General features: G+C 40.9%; 1 protein-coding gene across 4 annotated transcripts in view; it reads right to left on the reverse strand.

Annotated features, from left to right (window-relative positions):
- Positions 1-1,890: 1,890 nt before the first annotated feature.
- LOC103476583 (uncharacterized) overlaps positions 1,891-19,876 on the reverse strand; it is a 135,495-nt gene continuing 117,509 nt past the window's right edge. For all 4 annotated transcript variants that reach the window (XM_008429049.2, XM_017308878.1, XM_017308880.1 and 1 more), the window contains 2 exons: positions 18,060-18,184; positions 1,891-13,961 (listed from right to left, as the gene is read on the reverse strand). In XM_008429049.2, coding sequence (XP_008427271.1) covers positions 10,045-13,961; positions 18,060-18,184 — 4,042 coding nt within the window. In that variant the 3' untranslated portion in view covers positions 1,891-10,044. The remainder of the gene's footprint in view (positions 13,962-18,059; positions 18,185-19,876) is intronic.

The raw sequence follows: 19,876 nt of genomic DNA on the forward strand, positions 1-19,876 counted from the left end.
TCTCAGTCTTTGCCTGTTCATTTCATTCCAAAGTTATGTTTTTGGAAACCATTTCTATGTCTGCCAAATTAACCAGACTATGCTGATGCTGGAGCTGATGTGTTCACTGTCTCTTACTGTGGAAGTCAAAGTGTGGCTCTTTTCTAAGATTTTGTAATGTGTGGAACTGAAACCTTTGTTACCTCCTAATTTGTCAAAGATATAAGGTAAATTACACAAAAAGGTCATATTTCAACCAACTCTTTCTGAATAAATACAGCTTTGAGAACAGCTGTTTGGTTTGGTTTGTTTTGCAGCTTTACAGTTAACTATTCTTTATGCTGGTGAACTAAGGGTTGTAATATGGTGCTCTACTCCTTGCCTGTATGAGTGGATATTGAAAAATGGAAGTGTCACAGGTTAGTGCTATCAAGAATAGCAATGACAATGACAGCTGGTTTTCAGCCAGTAACAGCAAAATCATGCTGTCCATCAATCTAGATTCAAGATTGTGTTCTTGACTGCCAACCATGAAGTACCACTGCTCACATTTAGAGTGAATGAGTCAACATTTTCAAAACAGCCTTGAATTTTCTTTCTGTTGCTCATTTCTTCTTTGTTGCTCATCATCTGCTTAGAATAAATCTGGTACAATTTCCTTTTCACTACAAGACTACTTTCTTCTCTTAAACTTTTGAGTTCACTTCTTTGGAGATGCATTTAGGTTTTGTTTTATTGGATTTCTTGTCATACAGATCTTTTGATGGTGTGCCTTGCAGTTCATTAAGGCTGTTTTCTATCAGGTCTCCTTCAATGATCTGTGTACATTTTTGCAGTCTCTCAGCTTATTTCACACAACAAAGAATGTGTGGTTTGTGTCTGATCTATGGTAATTGTAAAGCATTGGCCTGCCAATAGCAACGCTAGCTGATTCAGATTTATTTAAGTAAAATATTACACAATATTGCTAAAAGTATTCCCTCACCTATCGAAATAATTGGAATTAGGGGTTCAATTGACTTCCATGGTCAAAGATGTATGAAGTCAATCTCCTGTGTTTGGAGTCTGGGTCACTCTCAGGTGTCCAGAGAACATGGTACTGCTGATGTGAAAGTTCTTTGCTACTTAATATTTCACTACCTTCTATAAATTATGTGGAAATTACTAAAAATGTCAGCAACTCAGTCAAAAAGTGGTAGGCCATTTAAAGTAACAGAGTGGAGTGAATAAATGTGTTCTCCATGGTGACCAGTCATGTGTTCTGTCTGACAATCCAATGGACATGTCTGGCTGGGTTTTGCGGTTGGCAAGAGAATCCACCCATGCTTACCTTGCTAGCTGTGGCGGGAGCCTGGACTCCTAAAGCTTAAGCATATAAAGAGATTCTGCAACCTTGTGGCAACAATTTGTGGATGGTCAATTCCTGTTCCAACATGACTGACCACCAGCGTACAGAACTCACCCATGAAAACATGGCTGAGCAAATTGTGGAAGAACTTAAGAACCTGTTCTGTCCTCAAACCGACACAACGCTTAGGGATGAATTAGTGCAGAGACTGGAAGGCAGGCCATCTTGTCCAACATCAGTGTCTGACCTAACAAATGTGCATGTGAACAATGATCCGAAATGTTTTAAAATAAACTTTTACATCTTATTGAAAGTGTTGCAGCTTCAAAGAGTGGGCTGATATTATGCTAAAATCCTGTGGATTATTACAAATAATAAGGTGAAATAAATGAACTTTTTTTGCGAGAGAGAGACCAAAAGTAATAAAATAAGTTCATGGAGAATGTGAAAAGTTTGCACTAATCTCCTTACCTAAAACACTTGATTCAAATAAAAGTTTACAAAAGTGAGTAAAGACATGATCTGGTACTTCAGTCAATGTAATAAACAGGCAGACACGTATGTTCTGATGTCAAGTCTTACAGATTTATTCAAACTGCCAGACTAGATTCACTAGCTCTATTATAGTAACAGGGACATTTGTGTACAATTTTGATGATATTCCATAACAAACCCAAAAACTGGTAAATATTTGACAGATTTTGAGACATTTCTATTTCACAAAATTAGAAAATAATGCTATTTTTTAATGCATAATTTACTTGACAAGAACTTAAATATGTACAACGGCATGAACAAGAGGACAAATGATGTTAGCGTGCGGCTCATTTACTAGCTAAAATAGGAGTACATGATACAAAAACGGCCTCATTCAACTGAGGATTCGCTACAAAAATACATCTAATAACAGCTTTGATCTTTTCTAATGTACACAGTTCATCACAGTAATAAATGAGACCCATGTTCAGAGAGAACATTAGTTTTCTAAAACATCTTCTGGAGTGCGTTTCATTCCTGTTCATGCATGTTTTCCTGCACTCCGAACCTCAAGAAGTTTTTGAACCAACACGGTTCGTGAGCTGCTCTGCCGGGTGGCGCCCTGCCCTGTGAGAAGGCGGGTTCCTGTGTGACGGCCTGTGGTGGGGAAGGCAGACTGGACACCAAACAGCGTGCGCCCGCAATTCTACTCATCTTATTTTATCAAGCGCGAGCAGCGTCCCCACCCACTGCCGGTTCTGCCAGATGAATTTTAATGCGTATTATTGTTTGCTTTGTTTGTTTGCACCAGAATAATCTATAGTCGGTGAGACGGATAGTTGCTACCGCTGATGCCCCAAAGCAATCTTTGCCAGATGTTCGACTTGAGAGGAGTGGGAGAAAATGTCAGAGGATGGGAGGGGAGAAAAAGAAAAAGTGGAAAGAAAAAGAAAAAGTGGACAGAAGTGTGGGAGTAACTGCTTTTCCTTCAGCTGTCAACATGCAGCAATGTACACGGATCATTGAAGGAGACCTGATGGAAAACGGCCTTAATGAAATGCAAAGCACAACATCAAAAACAAGCTCCTTCATGACTTATAGCAGAGATAATTGTCATTAAAATGATGTTTCAGTGAAAACAAGATTGGCAGCATATTTATTGACATAAGATTTGAGCTACCACTGTTTAAGACTAACTAAAAGCAGCGAGCTGCAGTTGACAAACGGCTGTTTTACTGTATGATTACCTGACAATCAAATCTTGACATCTCTGTGCGTTTCACGGCCGCTGAGTGGCTCTGGGACGCCGGGCTGGCATCGAACAGGCCACGTGACGAGCCGAATCAATTACTAAACTCTCCCCGTCACTTTGGGATATTTTAAACTGACTAAGGTGGCAGAAAATCAACTGTGTGAAAAGCAGAGTATAAAGGTCAAACGCCTGAGCGGTTTATCAGATCAAAGCCTCTTAACTGCACTTCACATTTTTGACCTGCTGAAAACATGACTGGGTGAGAAATGAGTGGTTACAATGGTTTCCAGGCTGTGGAGCACGTAGCTCCGGTCGTACCGGCTTCAGTGCATTCAGGGGTACAGAAGTGATATATTTTTAGTGATATATTTTTTAAATCTAGTGTAAGCTGATGCAGTCCACAGTGAACAGAGAACAATTGCTAGTGTCAACTTATTTCCCCCATAAAGTAGGAACATGGATCTGGGAATGACGCCAAATCCAAATAAACCCAGTACCAGCTGCTAGTCGGAAATCAAATTATAATTGCTGTGCTCAGACAAGACTGCTACTATTAGCAATAGCTAATAACACCGTATATCTTTGCAGTTTGGGAATGTGCTCATTAGAGGATGCATTATAGTACTGAATGTGTGTGGAAAATGTAAAGAGACACAAGAAAAGTTTAAATAGACTGATTTTAAGGTTCATTTTGCTGAAGAACCTCAATTTTTCCACTTGGAATTTCAGATTCATACTCTTGTTTTTTTATTGGTTTTACTTTGGACTCACAAATATTGACATCTGAGTAAAATGCAAAATCTGAATCTGGCTAAGATATTTTCTTTCTTTTCATCTTTTTGAAACAACATACCAACTGAAATATTTTGTCCTGTATTGTATTAAGACTTTGGTCTCCATAGTGCTTCTTGGCATTCGCTGAAGTGTCAAAAAGTATCGTAGAACCTCAGATGTGTCGTGGATTACTAATGTCAGTTTGCAGAAAAATAATAAAGTTTGTCTGACTGTATAACTAGGAGCGCCACGGTGACGCAGTTGGTAGCACTGTTGCTTTGCAGTAGGAAGATCCTGGGTTCAAATCCCAGTCTGAGATCTTTCTGCATGGAGCTTGCATGTTCTCCCTGGACATGGTGGGTTTTCTGGCTTCCTCTTGAGCTGTGGGAGAATAATCTGTTAATTTGTTTCTCTAAACTGCCCTGAGGTGTGACTGTGTGTACATGGTTGTCCATTCTGTGGTGGACTGGTGTACCCTGCCTCTCACCCAGTGACTATTGGAGACACCAGCCCCTTCAGAGCCCTGCAAGGATGAGTGGCTACAGACAACAGATGGATGACTAACATGTTTTGGCAATGACAAAATACCTGGGGTCAAATATCTTACTTAGTTATGGTTATTATCTCATCTCATTGTGGTAACTATAACAGTTTATTCTTTAGTAAAACTGTAAACATTGCACCATCCAGTGTTCAGCCACAAATATGTAAACATGCAGGCCGTCCTTTCCAGTCTTTACATTTTACAGATTTACTGCACTTTGAGTTGCCTTGTTGCTGAAAAAATTCTATATATATAACATTTTTCTTCTAAAGTCATATAGGAAACAGTTCCATGACCTCTGGCTCACCTCAGCTGAAAACTAGTGGCTCCACATAACATTTTCACATATGTAGTTTTGATCTTTTTACGTTTGCCATGAATATTTTGACGGATTTATTGATTCAGAGAACTCGAGCCCATCGATCATCCTGCAGGTTGACATATTCAACGCGACGCGTTGCGATCCGTTGTCCCCACATCCAGCCGTCCTCACCATTCAGTGAGAAAAGCAAACCGAAGCCACCAGAATAACGAGCTTGACTCCTGATTTAGTCTCTTCATTCGTTACCGGCTGCTGTTAGAATTCATTTAACATTTATAGCTTTGCATGGTCAATGCCTCAGATTATTTCTGACCCGTTGACGCATTACAATTAAGCTCTGACCTTGAGGTCCACCAACCAGAGATCATTAATAGCTTCTCACAACTGATTTAAATCCTGCGGGGATTGTTTCTTTCAAGCTGTTGCATCCCATCCGTGGAAGGAGCTTCTCAGGTTTTTATCTCGTATTGACTGTGTTGGTTTGTTTAAACAGCAACTCAAGGGAAAAGCCTTCAGCAATTTTTCAGATTTTTTTTTATTATAGTTTTTCCCAACCCTCATTGTATTTCACTGTAAAGCAGTTTGTAATTTTAATGAGAAATAAAAGCGCCAGCCAGATTTATTGGCATCCCTGATCCTCTCATATGAAAAATGTAGAAAAAATTAATGTACATTGAATAAATGTACATTAATTTAAGTACTTTTATTCAATGTGGAAAATAAAACCCATGTTACTTTTGCCAATAGGATTTTTCTTATTGTTTTGCCCAATGGGTCAAAGGTCATTAGACCCAGTGATGACCCATTTTCGGCTACTGCCACATTTTTATTGGCACGTGTAAGAGTTTGTAAGGCCAGTCTGGCCATGTTTCCATCGTTTTTAAGTTCTGCATCAGAAAAGGTTTTTGGAATCAGCAAAATTCTAAACTTAAGGCGTGATTTTTGCTCTTCGAAAAAGACTTAATGCTCTAACGGGAGATGGAAACACATTTGCAAAATAAGTCAACATTCCCATCCACTGATAGGCCTCTACCTTCCCACAGCCATACAACTTTACAAACCTCCAGCTGGTTGGGGATTCTCTCCATGTTCCTGAGCTGTGTGGTCCATGCTAGTTTGCAACCTCTACTTCCTGTTTATTACAGCCATGCGGAACGTCATCATCTTACCAAATGACGGTTTGCGTAGCCAGGATGATTTGCTCCAAACTAGTCAAATTAAACCCCTATAAAAACCCCTTTATATTATTTTTTGTGACATTTTAAAAGTTCCCAGAGCATTTGGTAGAGAACCAGGCCCATAACATCATACGTTCTCTACCATACTTCACCGTAGACATGATGTGTTTTCACACACATTGATTGCTCCTCATTCAGTGACTGAAAGAAATGGGCCTTTGAACAATGTCACATTTTTTATATTTTAAAAGTTGTGAGCTGGTGTGAATTTTATATTTTTATTTGCATCGCAACTAACTTGGGGAGAATGAGGCTGAAGACATAATCTGAGTCTGATCCCAATGTATGATGGATCAACTAACCAACTGCCCATCAGTAAGAACGTTTTTAGTTTGATGTACGTAGACTGTATCCATAAAAACTTTCTCTAAGTCTGCTTAAACCTCCCAACTCTTGCATTTGGGACGACGTTTACATTACAGAGGTTGCAGTTTTATTCAGCAGCGCTGGACTAGATCATTACTGCTAATTCCAGTTACATTGCTATTTCAATTTATAATAACACCTTGCATTTGATATTCAAAGAGAAAGCAGCATATTTCTAAAATGAAATGCCAAAGTAGCCCCTCTCTATCTGATCTTATTCAATATTAGCGAAGAATGATAGTGTGTTGCCCTGCAGAGAAAGTCTTTTATGCTTGTGCCTCTAACAGACCTGGATAATGTGGCTGAAAGATGAATTACTCTTGGATATGTTCAATTGGACTCAGAGTTGGGTGGGTGGGTGGTCAGTGCATACTCCACAGTTTCTGCCCGAGGCTTTGACACGGAAGTAACAGCAGCAAATACATGGCCGAAAAAAAGCCTGTAACATCAGAGGCTTTCCAACAACAACAGAGACGGAGTTCACGCTGTTTCCAGCCGCCAGCTAAATCTGTTTGTCAGCCGTTTTGATGTTTGAAGCAATAGGTCAACTTGGAAAAGGTTCAGTAAAATCAAGGTGAAAGGGTTGTGTTGCCACCGACAGTTGACATAAAAAGTTTTGAGTGTCACAGATGTGTTGTACAAACTTTGGAGCTTCGATTTTTGTGGTGGAAATTTGAATTGTTCTTCGATTTAATCTCCTGTATTTAGGAACCGATGCCGATAAACTGAAATCAGCTGTTGGTGATGGAAGAATGGGTCGTCATCAAACTGGATTTGCTCCAGACGTTTACAACTAGCATTTCAGTGAACAAGGCAAGTACTAACTCTTCACACTAGTTGCATGTATTTCAAGAAAAAAGACTAAATCTTTTTCATTTAGTCACAATATTTCTAAGAAATAATGATTAAGTCAAGAAATAAACCAATGACTCACTGTTAGCACTTGTGGTCATGCCTTTATAATCAGAATGATCAATGGACATTCATTTACTAGTAAATCTCTTGCTTTTCTGTACTTGTTTTCTGAGGAAAGGACTGTAATCTAATAAAAGGCCTCAGCGGCCTCAGCTTTATTGTGTATGCAAAATCTATAGAAATGTAATGACTTGCTTTAATTGTAACTTCAATCCTTTTTAGTGTGTTGAGATCTGCTGTAAACATAATGTTTCATGAATGTTACAATAAAGACCTCTAATTATGTGCTTTGTTTCTGAACACTGTCTCCTTTCCTTCTCATCTTTTCACTGGTTCCCGTCTTTAGTCTCTGACATCCCACTTAAAACTCCTGCAAAATTCACCACTAGCTCGAATCCATCTGCATCTCAAACTGCAGGCAGGTCACTACTTAGTTCTGGTCAAATCTAGAGAATGTTTTAGATATTCATAACCCTTGAACCTTTTCACATTTTGTCACATTGTAGTAACTTAACAGAGCAGCTGTGGTTTATAGAGAGATTCCATTACAAACAGTTGGACACTACAATGGGTGACTTCCAAAGAGAATACTCACATTATTTGTAAAAATGTCACAATTATCCGCTTCGTGTTGGCCTATTACATATTTCAGAAAAAATACTTTGAGGTTTAATGTGAGAACAAGTTATAGTGTAGAAATACTGCTTCTAGCCACTGTATTACTTTGTAAACGAAGCCCAAGAGTGTGTTGCTCATATTTGTATTGGTTCCTTTGTCCCCTACAGAGGAGCAGAAAACCTTTTGCCTTTCATGCTTTCTGTAAGTTCTCATAAAGAACTCGGAATAATTGCCCTTCCATTTCCTGCTTCACTTCTTAGTGGCTAGGATTCACATTTCATCTGCCTATTACTATTCTAACTGTACAGCTCTTCACTGATTTAACATATTCAGCACAGCCTGGCAGAGTGGTCAATTTTAAAAAACTCTTGCAGGAGAAGCAGAGATATCATCTCTAATATCAAATGCATTTTCTTCTTCATCTGACTTTGGCACAAAAACCACCCCTGATGCAATTTGAGCATAGATGTGTCAATAAAAGATAGCGGTATGTTATGGAAGGGCTGGTAATATTATCAAGCCAAATAATTTTCATGCAAAGCTCAGGCCTTTTTTTTCCTCCAGATTTGTAGTTTTCAGTCTTAAGAATCTGAATTAAAATTAGGGATTAACCAATATGAAAATTTGGGCCAATATCAATATTTGTACTGCTGTTCTAACCGATATTTATCTGTATTATATATAAATTTTATCATCTTTTGGGCATCTTGAAAAAACGACCACACTACTGACTGGCATCAAATGAATATCACTGCCACATGACCAACCTCTTCCCCCTCCAGAAACACGATGGAAATAAACATTGGTTGTTGATATCGGCCCAGTATTATTTATCAAACTGATACCGATATAAGTGGCCAATGCTGATGTCAATGTTGATAAATCATGTATCTACTCAACAGAAATGTGTTAAAGTCAAAAAATAAAAGACTGGAGCTTTACAAATACTTTACTTGTTATAAATATATTAAAAAATGCTCTTTTATGTTTGGTGACCTTACAACCACAAACGTCTCCATTTTGTATTTACATGTCGTGCTAGCTGCTGCTAGTCACACGGCTAGCATCATGCAAAACTTTGTCAATATTTTGCTAATGTTAAAAAAAATAAAAAAAACACAATTTCACAAATGCCGTGTTTCCAATTAATGAGAAACACAATTAAAGTCACACGTGAATAAGTTTGTTCACAAGCAAGTCATTAAAAACATGCTGCATCATCATCTTCCTACTATTTTTACTCTGATAAAAGCTAATGCTACTGATTCCCATCAAAGTCACCTGATATCTGGTATGTTTTTCAGAAAACATTAGTGAACTGCTCAATCCATCATTCATAAAAAATTATGTTTCAATGGAAGAAAGTCACTGTTGATTAAAAACTCAGCAGAAAAGCATGTCCTCTTAAACACTAGCATCGCTGTGTGGGCGATGCTTTTCTTCAGCAGGGAGAGGAAAGTATTAACTCAGGAGGAAGCTGAATAGAAATGCAAATATCAGATCTGTCTTTGTAAAGAATTTAGATTTCTGTCTCCTTTTCACTTATTTTATGTTTCTCTAATCCCAATAAAAGACAGTTCATGTTTATAATAAGACACAAAAGTGAGAAAGGTGACTAAGTTCAAGGGATATAAATACTTTTACAATTGTATTTGAAGATCTGACTTTCCTCTGACACGGCTGTGTGGCGTCGACAGAAATGATCTGAATCCTCGGGGAGAAATGTAAACCAAACAGCGCGTGTTTATGATCACAGAGTGAAGATATCTAAAAGAAAAGTGAGGCTGAATTTTCTTCTCTCTTTTTAGTGATGCCGAAATTCATCCTAAAAGTAAATGATTGGTTTAAAATGCTAAACGGAAGACGTCGACTGATTTCTGTCGAGGGAAATGAGCCCAGATGCGTATTCCCACCACGATCCCACAGGCTGCACACCTGACGCTCATTTAGAGCGGGATAGCGGCTGATGAGAATAATTAGCCATCTTTATTTATATATATATATATATATATATTTTTTTTTTAAATTTATTTATTTATTTTTTTGTTCCAGAGACATGAATCAGTATTGGAAGTGTAAGGACTCCAAGAGGCTCTACATGAAGACAGATGGACTTTGTTTTCTGATTACGCTCTCCTTAAAATGACTCGTATTCCACCTTGGATGTGATATTTAGGCAATGATGTGGGACTTGTCTTGGGGAATGGCAGCCTACAGTAACACCTGTAAGGGCAGGACTGCCGGATGAGGAGGAGGGTACAGGGATGGGTGGTGACTCTGAACTGGATGAAAAGCCGCCAAGGGGTACGGACTGGGAGCGTCCAGCAGCGGGATGGGGGAGGAAGTGTAGAATGAAGGAGGAAGAAGTGGAGGGGGTGGCGGTGGAGGAGGTGGTGGTGGCGGAGGAGCAGGGGCAAGAGAAGAGAGGTGAGGGGAGAAGGGGGGTAGAAGGTGTGGGTATGAGGAGAGCGGGAGGTGTGATGGAGGTGGCAGAAGAGAGAGGTTGTGCTGGATGAAGGTGTGGAAGGAGAAGGAAGAGGAAGATGAGAGGGACGGCTGGAAGAGGAGCGGAGCATGGAGGGGGATGCAGCGTGGGGGAAGGTGAGGAGGAAAGCACTGCCTCTTCTCTGAAAACAGATGCTCCAACTCTATCCCTTTCCTCCTCTCCCGTTCCTCCTTCTCCTTCCTCCGCACCCACTCCTTCTCCCACTCCTCCCTCTGTCTCTCCAGCCGCTTCTCCTCCTCCTCCTTCCTCTGCCTCTCCCCGGTGTGTACATGTTCTGCTTTGTTTCTGGTGCTTATGTTATTAGCAGTATTGCTGCTGGGATTACAATCAGGATTACTGTTGAAACCATGGCACTGACTACTGTCAGTTTCAGTCTGATGAACAGCCCGGCTGCTCCTATAACCACCGTCTGGACCAGAGAGGGGGGCGCTGTCGTGACCCTGTGCTTCGGTTTCACCCTCCTTGCTCTGACCGCTCCTGACAATTTTATCGACAGAGTCACGATTGCGACGAAAAGCGTCATCGGTTATGCTTTGATACTCTGTTTTGGTGTGCTTGTCTTCACACTGACAAAGTTCGTTGGTGCTACATCTGAGGGTACCTGTTAACTGTGCACACCCTAATGGTTCCGTTTTGTTCAAAGTACAATCAGGATTCCGGTCAACCGAACGTACATGACGTCCTCTGATAAAAGTTGCATCGTGATCACAGCAGAAGGCAGAATTAAGTCCATCATCCTTGATGGACTGCTCAGCTCCCTGTTGGTGCGGCATTGAGGTGTTACAGGTGTGACGGTCGCTGAGTTGTGTCAAGCCTTCAGAGCGATCACAGTCAAACTGACTGCGGTCGTTAGCAGTTCTGTGACTCTCATCACAACAGCAGGGCTTGTCTTGATCGTCAGAACCACAGCTATGTGGTTCCTTGTCAGTGTTGACGTTGTGGTTCAGGGGCTGTTGGGTCCTACAGATTGGGTTGCAGTCTGTAGAAATGAGTTGACAACAACAGTCCCCTTTGTCACTGAGGTCAGAGGTCAAGCTGGCCTGATTTCTTTCTTGCCTCTTGAGTAGAACATTCATGAATCTCCTCAATTGCCTCCTACCTCGTCTTCGTTTCTTCTTGGGTGCCGCTGGCTCCGGTGATTCTCCCTTCCTCTTTCTGGACAATCCTGCAAGCAAATGAGCGGGAGGTGGAGCCACTTCCCCGCAGGCCGATGCGATTCTCAACTCTCCTTCCAAACAGCAAAGGCTCTCAACGGTCGTGGTGCAGCTTTGTCCTGCAGGTATTGTTTGTGTTTGACCACATGCTGCGTCTCTGGAGGAAGCGAGCATGGGGCTAATCGTCGGATTTCCCGCCGTTTCTCCGTGAGGTCTAGGAACGAGACACATTTCCTCTTCGCATGCAGCGTCTCGACGGGGGAAAGTAACACCACTAATCACTAGCTTACACGTGTTTTCCTCGGCACCTCTTATCTTGCCGCTCCTCGGATTCCTTTGCTCCTGCTCGCCCTCCTTCTTCCCCGCCTGCGAGTCTTTGTGGATCACTCCCGTCCCTTTGTCATCCTCGGCAGGGCCGGGTGTAATTGCGGGACAGCTTGGTGTCTCCATAACAGACTTGGGGACGTGGCTAATCACAGAGCAGCATGCTGCACCCCTGCAGAGGAGCTTTCTGAGCCCTGGGCCCCATCCGGAGACTGATTGGTGGGATTGATGCTGGCTGGCCTCCCGCTTCACCTGCACACACAGCTGGTTACACCGATTACACCGATTCATGGGAAGATTACTTAATAGCTCTCCCCTCTTCTCGTCATTTCTACCTGCCCTCTCTCGAATCATCTGATCCCTTCTCATCCTTTGCTCCTCTTCCCTCGTCTTCTTTTCTCTCCCTCCTACCAGCCGATTTGCAGCGAGATTACTTAATAGCTCTTTATCTCTCCTCTCGTCTTTTATGTTGCCCTCTCTTTTCAGCTTCTCTTCCCCTCTCCCTTCAAACATCTGACTTGCAAAGAAGGGACTCATTATCCTTCCCTTTTCCGAGTCTTTTTTATCTGCCTTTCCTCTTCTTTTCTTTCTCCCCTTCCCCCTCCCCATCCCTGTCCTCCTCCTTCTCCTTCTCCTTGCTGCTTTTTGAAGGCCTGGCGCATGGTGGCATTCTGCAGAGAGGGGAACAAATTTTAAAGCAGTTTCATCACGGCAACTGGAGCGGCCCTGGATTGCATCGCCACCATCACAATGGTCAACAACTTCCACAGGATTTCCCGCCTGTCCTCCCTCTGCCTCTTCTCTCCTTTCATCTATCTTCTCCTCCTTTCCTCCCTCTGTATCTTTATGCCTCTCTTGGCAGTCGGGTTGTTTGATCACAGATGGCTTTATTCTCTCCCTCCCTTCCTCTAGTCCTCCTTTCTTTTCTGTACCCCCTTTTTTGGCCTTGTGATGGGCTCTGAAGTCGTACAGTAGAGGGTTGACGCTGTAGGATATGGAGGGCGATGTCTTGGTGTAGTTTACCATCTCTGTGGGCCAGAGAAGAACCATGCCTCTGTCACGGCTAAGAACCTGACAGAAAGGCTCTTTGGGACGATCTGGAGGTACAGGCATTGATGTATTACAACAGGTTAATGAGGGGAGGCTTGATTCTTTTGGACTCTTTTTGACACAAGAATCAGACTTCTCGGGATGATTTGTGGCAGAAGAAAGCAGATCTTCGTCTTCTTGATGTGTTGTCTCTTGAAGGTGGGCCTCATTTTCTCTCTGTGCTGAATATGTGCTGATGCTGTCAGAAATCTGTTCTGTTGTGTCACTGTTTAAATAAAGATGAGCTTCAATCCCACGTTGGGCTTCTGTCCCATTGTCCTTACATAAAGAGATCTGGGCTCCACTCCCACTAATTGTCAAGTTCTCTTCTCCAATCACATTGCGATTGCATGAGGAAACCTGGGCTTTATTCCCAGGCGGTCCCAAGAGTCCTTTGTCAGCAGACTCAGCAGGCCGGAATTCAATCTTCCTGTCCGCACTGCACTGGTTTCCAGTGTCCCAGGGATCCACATCCGAACACACCGGAGACTTTGGCCCCTGATCAGCAACTTTCTCCCCAAGGTTTTTTGTCCTTTCCTGATTTGCCACACCTACTTGTTTCCCTGGCAACCCCGAACCCTGTCCGGCTTGGATGAAGACCGCAGCTGATTGGTGCAGGAGGACGCAGGTCCGCTTTGGTAGGGAGAAGGACACGGGGCGAAGCCTGCTGGGGGCCGACAGAGCGTGAGCCGTACTTATCACCTTGTTTCTGTTATCATTTGGGTTCAAGTCAGGGTGCTCGCAGGATTTTGTGCTAGTGGTAGCTGTTGGGGCATCTATAGGAGTCATGGCGTTACTCGTGTAACAACGAGGCGTCAAATGCTTGTAGAAATGCTTTGAAACGGTACAGTTTGTGTCATCAGGGCTTATCATGTGGTTGGCTCTGAGGCAGCCGCAGTCCAGATGGGTCTTTTTGAGGATGCAGGGTTCGTCAGCAGCAGCTGCAGAGTTGTTTGCATCCGTTTGGCCATATGCCCAATCAGTGTTGCTCAGGAGTCTGGACTCGAGTGTGGGATCGAGGGGGAGGAAGGGTTGGATCAGCTGGGTCTGTGGTTCTGAAAGGGAGAAGAAAATAGAGGATTGGTACTGCTCATATTTACATGCAAAACATAACTGGGTTATTTTTCTACCCCAGTAATAAAAAACAGAGTAGGAAAAAACTCTGTGGCACACTGGGTATTATTTTCTAAGACTTCGTATACAAAATTCCAATCATGCTTTTAAAATTTTCTGTTTTATTGTTTATAGCACAGCTGGATGATTTATTGCTGAACAACTGAAGACAAACATGCACTACATGAGTTTGAAAACATTCATCTTTTAAATTATGTCATATTCAATTTGAGTCTTTAAGGATTAATTTGACTTTTGGCTTTAAAGCAGGGCTTCTGTCTCAGTTGACACTGATGTTGATTTTCTAATTTCACTATGAACAGTGATTGAGTTTAGGTGCTTGGGTTATTCGTGAACACTCTGACCACTTTCCTTCATTTAAAAGTGATAGTCTGGATTAGATCATTGGTCCAAACAAAGCAAACATAGATCTAGAAACTTAGATAAAACATAATATTAAGCTTATGGAATGGATGACGACCTATTTCTTATGGAAAGCTATAGAAAGCTATGGAAAGAGTGAGCTGGCATCAGTCAACTAATTAAACTCTACTAATTCACTGGAATTGCTGAAGGAGCTTGTTAATGGCTGCCATCTGGGAGGTTTCTCTAGGGTTACTGTATCCTGATCATTTGACTCAAAAGTCTGGTTCGTTTGGGGAAGTGTGAATGAGTAATCAAACTCTGATGTGGACCAATAAAAGTTTAGTCTGGGCTGCCTGCAAACCTAGATTTCGGTTCGGTTGAAGTGAAGTCTGGCATGGTAGAAATACATATGCGAATGTCAAGTAGACTGTAGACCACTCCAAAAGCATTCTGGGTAAATACAACCAAAACTAACGGGCAAGCCTAGAGCTAGCAGTAGAAATGTCTCATGAGAAATCCTACATGAAAATCTGATACCACTCCATTTTTGTTTCCATTTTGTGAAGAAGTTGCATTCAGTGTCTTCTTCAGAGGTTTTTGAGTCGTTTCCTTCAGTGGTTCTTGGTATTGCGCCCCCACAGGTGAGGAAGCGAACATGTTTTTCAAATGTTTGAGATTGCTTGACACATTGCACTGTGAACGCAATTTTGGTCCCCAATCGAACTTTCTATAACCATTTTAGTGCACAGCAAACTCCCAGACATGCATCTGTCTGCAAACAGGTGTGTTAAATGACTCAGACAGATATTTCTGGGCAAAGGTATTAAAATGACCCACAGCTTTAAAAGTTATCTGTAATGTGCCGCCTTCTTATGCCGTGGAGCACGGTTTATAAAATATTTGGGTGTTTAAAGAAGGCGAGCCTTAAAATGACATTTCTCTCTCCCTATTGTGAAAATGCTAATCCATTCAGCACTCAGGCAGACAGCCGAGTTTGAAAGGAACTGCCCAACTTTTCCGATGGCTTTGACTTTATAATGAGAAACCTGTACTGAATGAGGGGGTGACATATTTTTCAGATCAGAGGATGACAGTTGATTGTTTCTCTGAAGTCTGTGTTATGCTTTCTTAGCTTTTAAAATGCAGCCATTCAGCACACAAAATCCACTGGAGATGGACTAAAGGGATCTGATTTCAACTTTTGTTTCAGAAGAAACTCAAACAAGATGACAGAAAGTAATTCAGTCCAACAATTTCTCACAGACTAACCCACTTACATGCGAATATATTTTAATTATGGAACTTACTTTAAGTGATTCATTTTTACGAATCAATCCTGCAAAAGAGAAAATAAACTTATAGTTTCTTTTGGGTAATATTTCTACCAGCTTTGCACATCTAGCAACTGACATGATTAATTTGTCGCTGTGGGCTTGATGTTTGCAGTAGCTGCGCTTCCATTGCAAATATGCATAAAACTAATGTATAAAAAAAACACTATTTCCAAATTGTGGTGTTTCCATTAAATAAGAAACGCAATTAAAATCACACGTGAAAACATTTTCTCACTCAATAAGTCATTCAAAAACATGCAGTGCCATCATCCTCTGACCCAGAGGTTTAATCTTTCAGTCTCATCTGACCAGACAGTGCTCATCCACATTTTTGCCAAGCCTCTTGCATTCTTTCAACAGTCGTCTTCCTCCTGCCACTGTTCCAGTAACATTTCTACCATGAGAACCTTTATGCTTGAACCCACAAGGAAAGGTACTGAAGCTTGAGCTCCAGATGCCATATATAGAGAGACAAGGCGGCGATGAAGAAAGTGGGGATCATATGTTTAGAGTAATGAAGGCAAATATGAGAAGCAGCCTGTCTGTTTTCTTTACCCTATAAAAGCTCCCAGTGACAGTGGCACAAGGTTTTTGGAAACTATTTTAATTGCTTTGATTTCCCCCAGACTGAGTGCACTGGTCTATTAAAATGGGCTTGTCTATATGGGCTTCTCCTCTTTTGATTCATATAAGTCTGTGTATCAGTGTCCTCACTTGAAATATCTCACAGAGGCATCATGTTTTACCAACAGCAATTGCAACATCTGTTCCATTTTCAGCTGCTGCGGTTTGCTTTCACACTGCTCTGTGTCAAACAAACTGAACACTATGAGCAACCTGTTCACCTCCTCGCCTGTGGCGGCGCTACACCAAAAACCACTGAAGGAAACAACTCAAAAACCTGAGAAGAAGTCACTGAGCACAACTTCCTTCTTCACAAAATGTATACACAAATGGAGTGGAATCAGATTATAGCTGTTGTAGGATTTCTCTGTGTTTTTGGCAAAAGACCACATGCCATTTCTCTCACTAATGCTAGACTCATGTTTGTTTTGGTTGTATTTACCCAGAATGCACTGCGCTGCAGTCCATGTCCTGCTGTTGGAGCGCCCTCCGGTCCGCTTGCCGTTTACATGTGCATTCAAACCGCAACAGAGTTCATTTCAACCGAACTGAGACCGATGTTTATAGATGAACAGTTTTTGGTTAGCATCAGAGTTTACATCTCCCCAAAGGAACAGAAGTTTTTAGGTAAATTACAGTGGGCCAGGCAGGTCTGGTGTGATTGCACCCTTAGAGACATGATGGAAAAATTATTTTATAAAAACATCTTTTTTTTTTTTGTTTCCCAATTATGTAATACTTTGTGTTGGCCACTCGTGGTTTTAAGGTGACAAGATATCAAAGAAAGTGTTGAAGGGTTAAGAATGTAAGTCAGTGTATAATATCTGGTACAGTTCAGAAGTAATACTTTGGTATAATATTTGTATATAAATGACATAGGACTTTTAAGCTTCATTACCCAAAGGCTACTGATGATCATAATCATAATGTGACTGGGATATTATGGCCTTTAAATAAATTCCTTCTTTGACTTGATAGCCATTAAACAAGGATATTAATATGGAATCTTTGATGTAAGAAAGTTAAACCATAAACGTTTGGGAAACCCTTCAAGTGATGAAAATGCTCTAAAATGCTAATCCTGCATTCTGCAGTATAACTCATGGACAACTGACCTGTATTAAAACCTAAGTTTCAACCCTGTCCTGGTTATAATTACAAATGACATAAGTGACGTTTTTGTTACATTTTGACAATCTAAATTCTTTATTAAAACAAAACAAAACAAAACAAACAAACTAGAAAAATGTCTTTAAAGTTTAAATTTAGTTAAACGGATTAGGACTAACTCAACGCTGCAGTGACTCAACATTAAAATTTCCCTCCCTGTCGAAATGCTTTTCAAATGGTCAACAATAAAAACATTTTTTCTAATTTCCTGAGTGAATTCTTTCGTCTGCATTTTTCTCCTGCTGAATTGAACTTTTCCTCTCTTTTTGGTTTGAGGCTCTTTAACGGGAGATGCTCCTTCCAAATCCCTGCAGCATTATTTCATTTTCTGTATAATTTTCTTGTTATGTTGCATCGGCCTACTTCCTCATCTTCATTTCTCTCCCCATTTCATTTCTTGCTGTCAACAGACATAATTCAGCGGACCGCACGCCGGTTAATCCCTCAGTATCAAGAGTGATATCCTCATCACCGAAAACCAAACACTCTCTCATAAACTATTTAAGCAGCCCGCCACATGCCTTTTAAGTGGATAAGAGCTCTTACTTGTTGGCCGTTCGGCGTCGCTCGGATTGAAAGCTTCCCAGTTCCGCTCAACATTTGGTTGGGGTTGATTCACTGGGTCGATTGCCACTGTGGTGGACCGGAACATCGGACCAGAACCCGGAGCGCTGAGGAGAAAAGAAGAGTGGAGAGGATGAAGACGGAGGAAAGATAGTCCAAATGGGGAAAGTGAATCAGGGTGATTGGAGAAGGTGAAAGGAAATAAAAGAAAACCAGAGATAAAGGAAATAAAAGAAATTTAGAAAAGAGGACAAAAAGAATCAATAAAGAGATAAGAATGAACACATTCAGAGGGAGGAAGTAAGGAGGACAAGAGGAGACCAAAACTAAAATCTAGCTGAAAAGAACTTTATCTGTGCCTCGCTTTTCTTCCCACTTTGTGCTAGAAACCAACTGGCATTGTTGTTGAGCTGAAAATGGGAATGACAGCCGATACGAGACTATTTATATTTGGTGAGTGTGTGCTAAACACTGTGCACTTGGTCAGAAAGGCTTACAGGCTTCCTGGAAATCCATACGAAGCTCCACCACTTACATTTCCTTTTAGAAGCCATACACCAACATTTTTTAAAACTTTCTCTGCTACTGCTGAATTTACATGCTGGTAGTTCAAAATAGTTATATTCATACTCAGGTCTAAAAGTCTGATTATGGGAACAATGTGGACATATTCAGTTTCTGAAAAGTGAAAAAGGGTGTTGAACGCAATTATTTGATGCCAAGAACAGAAAAACATATTTGGGCATCAATGCATAAAGGAATGGCCACACAAGAATAAAGAAGTGATATGAATCTTTAAAGTAAAATGTATGTTTATAAGGTGAAGGTGTTTACTACAGAGGGGAATAATCACCATTCATGACAAAAGATGTAACTGAAATAATAGCATTTGTGTAGATTTGGTAATTTCTGCTTTGGTTCTGCACTTCATTGTTACTCTAACAGGCTTTACGTTAACCAGACATGCAGTGGTTGGAAGCAGCTGAAAGTCTAACTTTTCTCCACATACCAGGCTCCTGTTTTAGTCACAAGAGTTGGAATGAACTCACAGGTTGACATCACTAATGTAATTTAACAAAAAGTGAAAATAGAAAAGTGTTCTAAGGACAAAGATTCTGGAAAACTAATACAGTCCAAAGTTTAAAGGACTTTTTGGTATAAATCAGGGATATAGGAAGAAAAAAGGGGGTAGCGAGTTAAGGTGAGAGCTAAATGTTAGCAAACAAAAGCACATGCAACAATGATGAGAATGTGATCTGTGGAGGGGATTTATGGAACTGTAAAGACGAGGACTTTTTCATTATAAATATATAGACAAATCCTTATTGCAAAAGTAAATGGATGGTTAACACTATTTGAATGGGTGTGCATAAGACTGACATGAGACTGTCATAAATATGACATAACACCTGTCATGAATATGATGGAGCCTTCGTGAACACTCTTGAATGTTGTCATGAAGTGTCCTTTGGTAAATAATGACACTTTTAGATTAGTTTTAATGTAAGTTTTAATGGACCTTTGCATTAAAAGTTGCATTAATTATTTACTGATTAATGAAAAGTTGACACTTTTAATGAACTTTTAGTGCACCTTTCTATTACACTCTAAGAAATAATCCTGTAAATTTACAGTAACATACTGGCAGCTACAGACGCCAGAAGTTTACTGTAAATGCACAGTAGCTGTACCGTAATTAATCCTGACAGCAGATTACCATCAATGCAAGTACGGTACGGATACTGTGAAATAACGGTAAACTTCTGCCGTCTATAGCTGCCAGTAGTTTACCATTTTTT

Source organism: Poecilia reticulata, linkage group LG15 (assembly GCF_000633615.1).
Source record: "Poecilia reticulata strain Guanapo linkage group LG15, Guppy_female_1.0+MT, whole genome shotgun sequence".
Classification (NCBI taxonomy): Eukaryota; Metazoa; Chordata; class Actinopteri; order Cyprinodontiformes; family Poeciliidae; genus Poecilia; species Poecilia reticulata.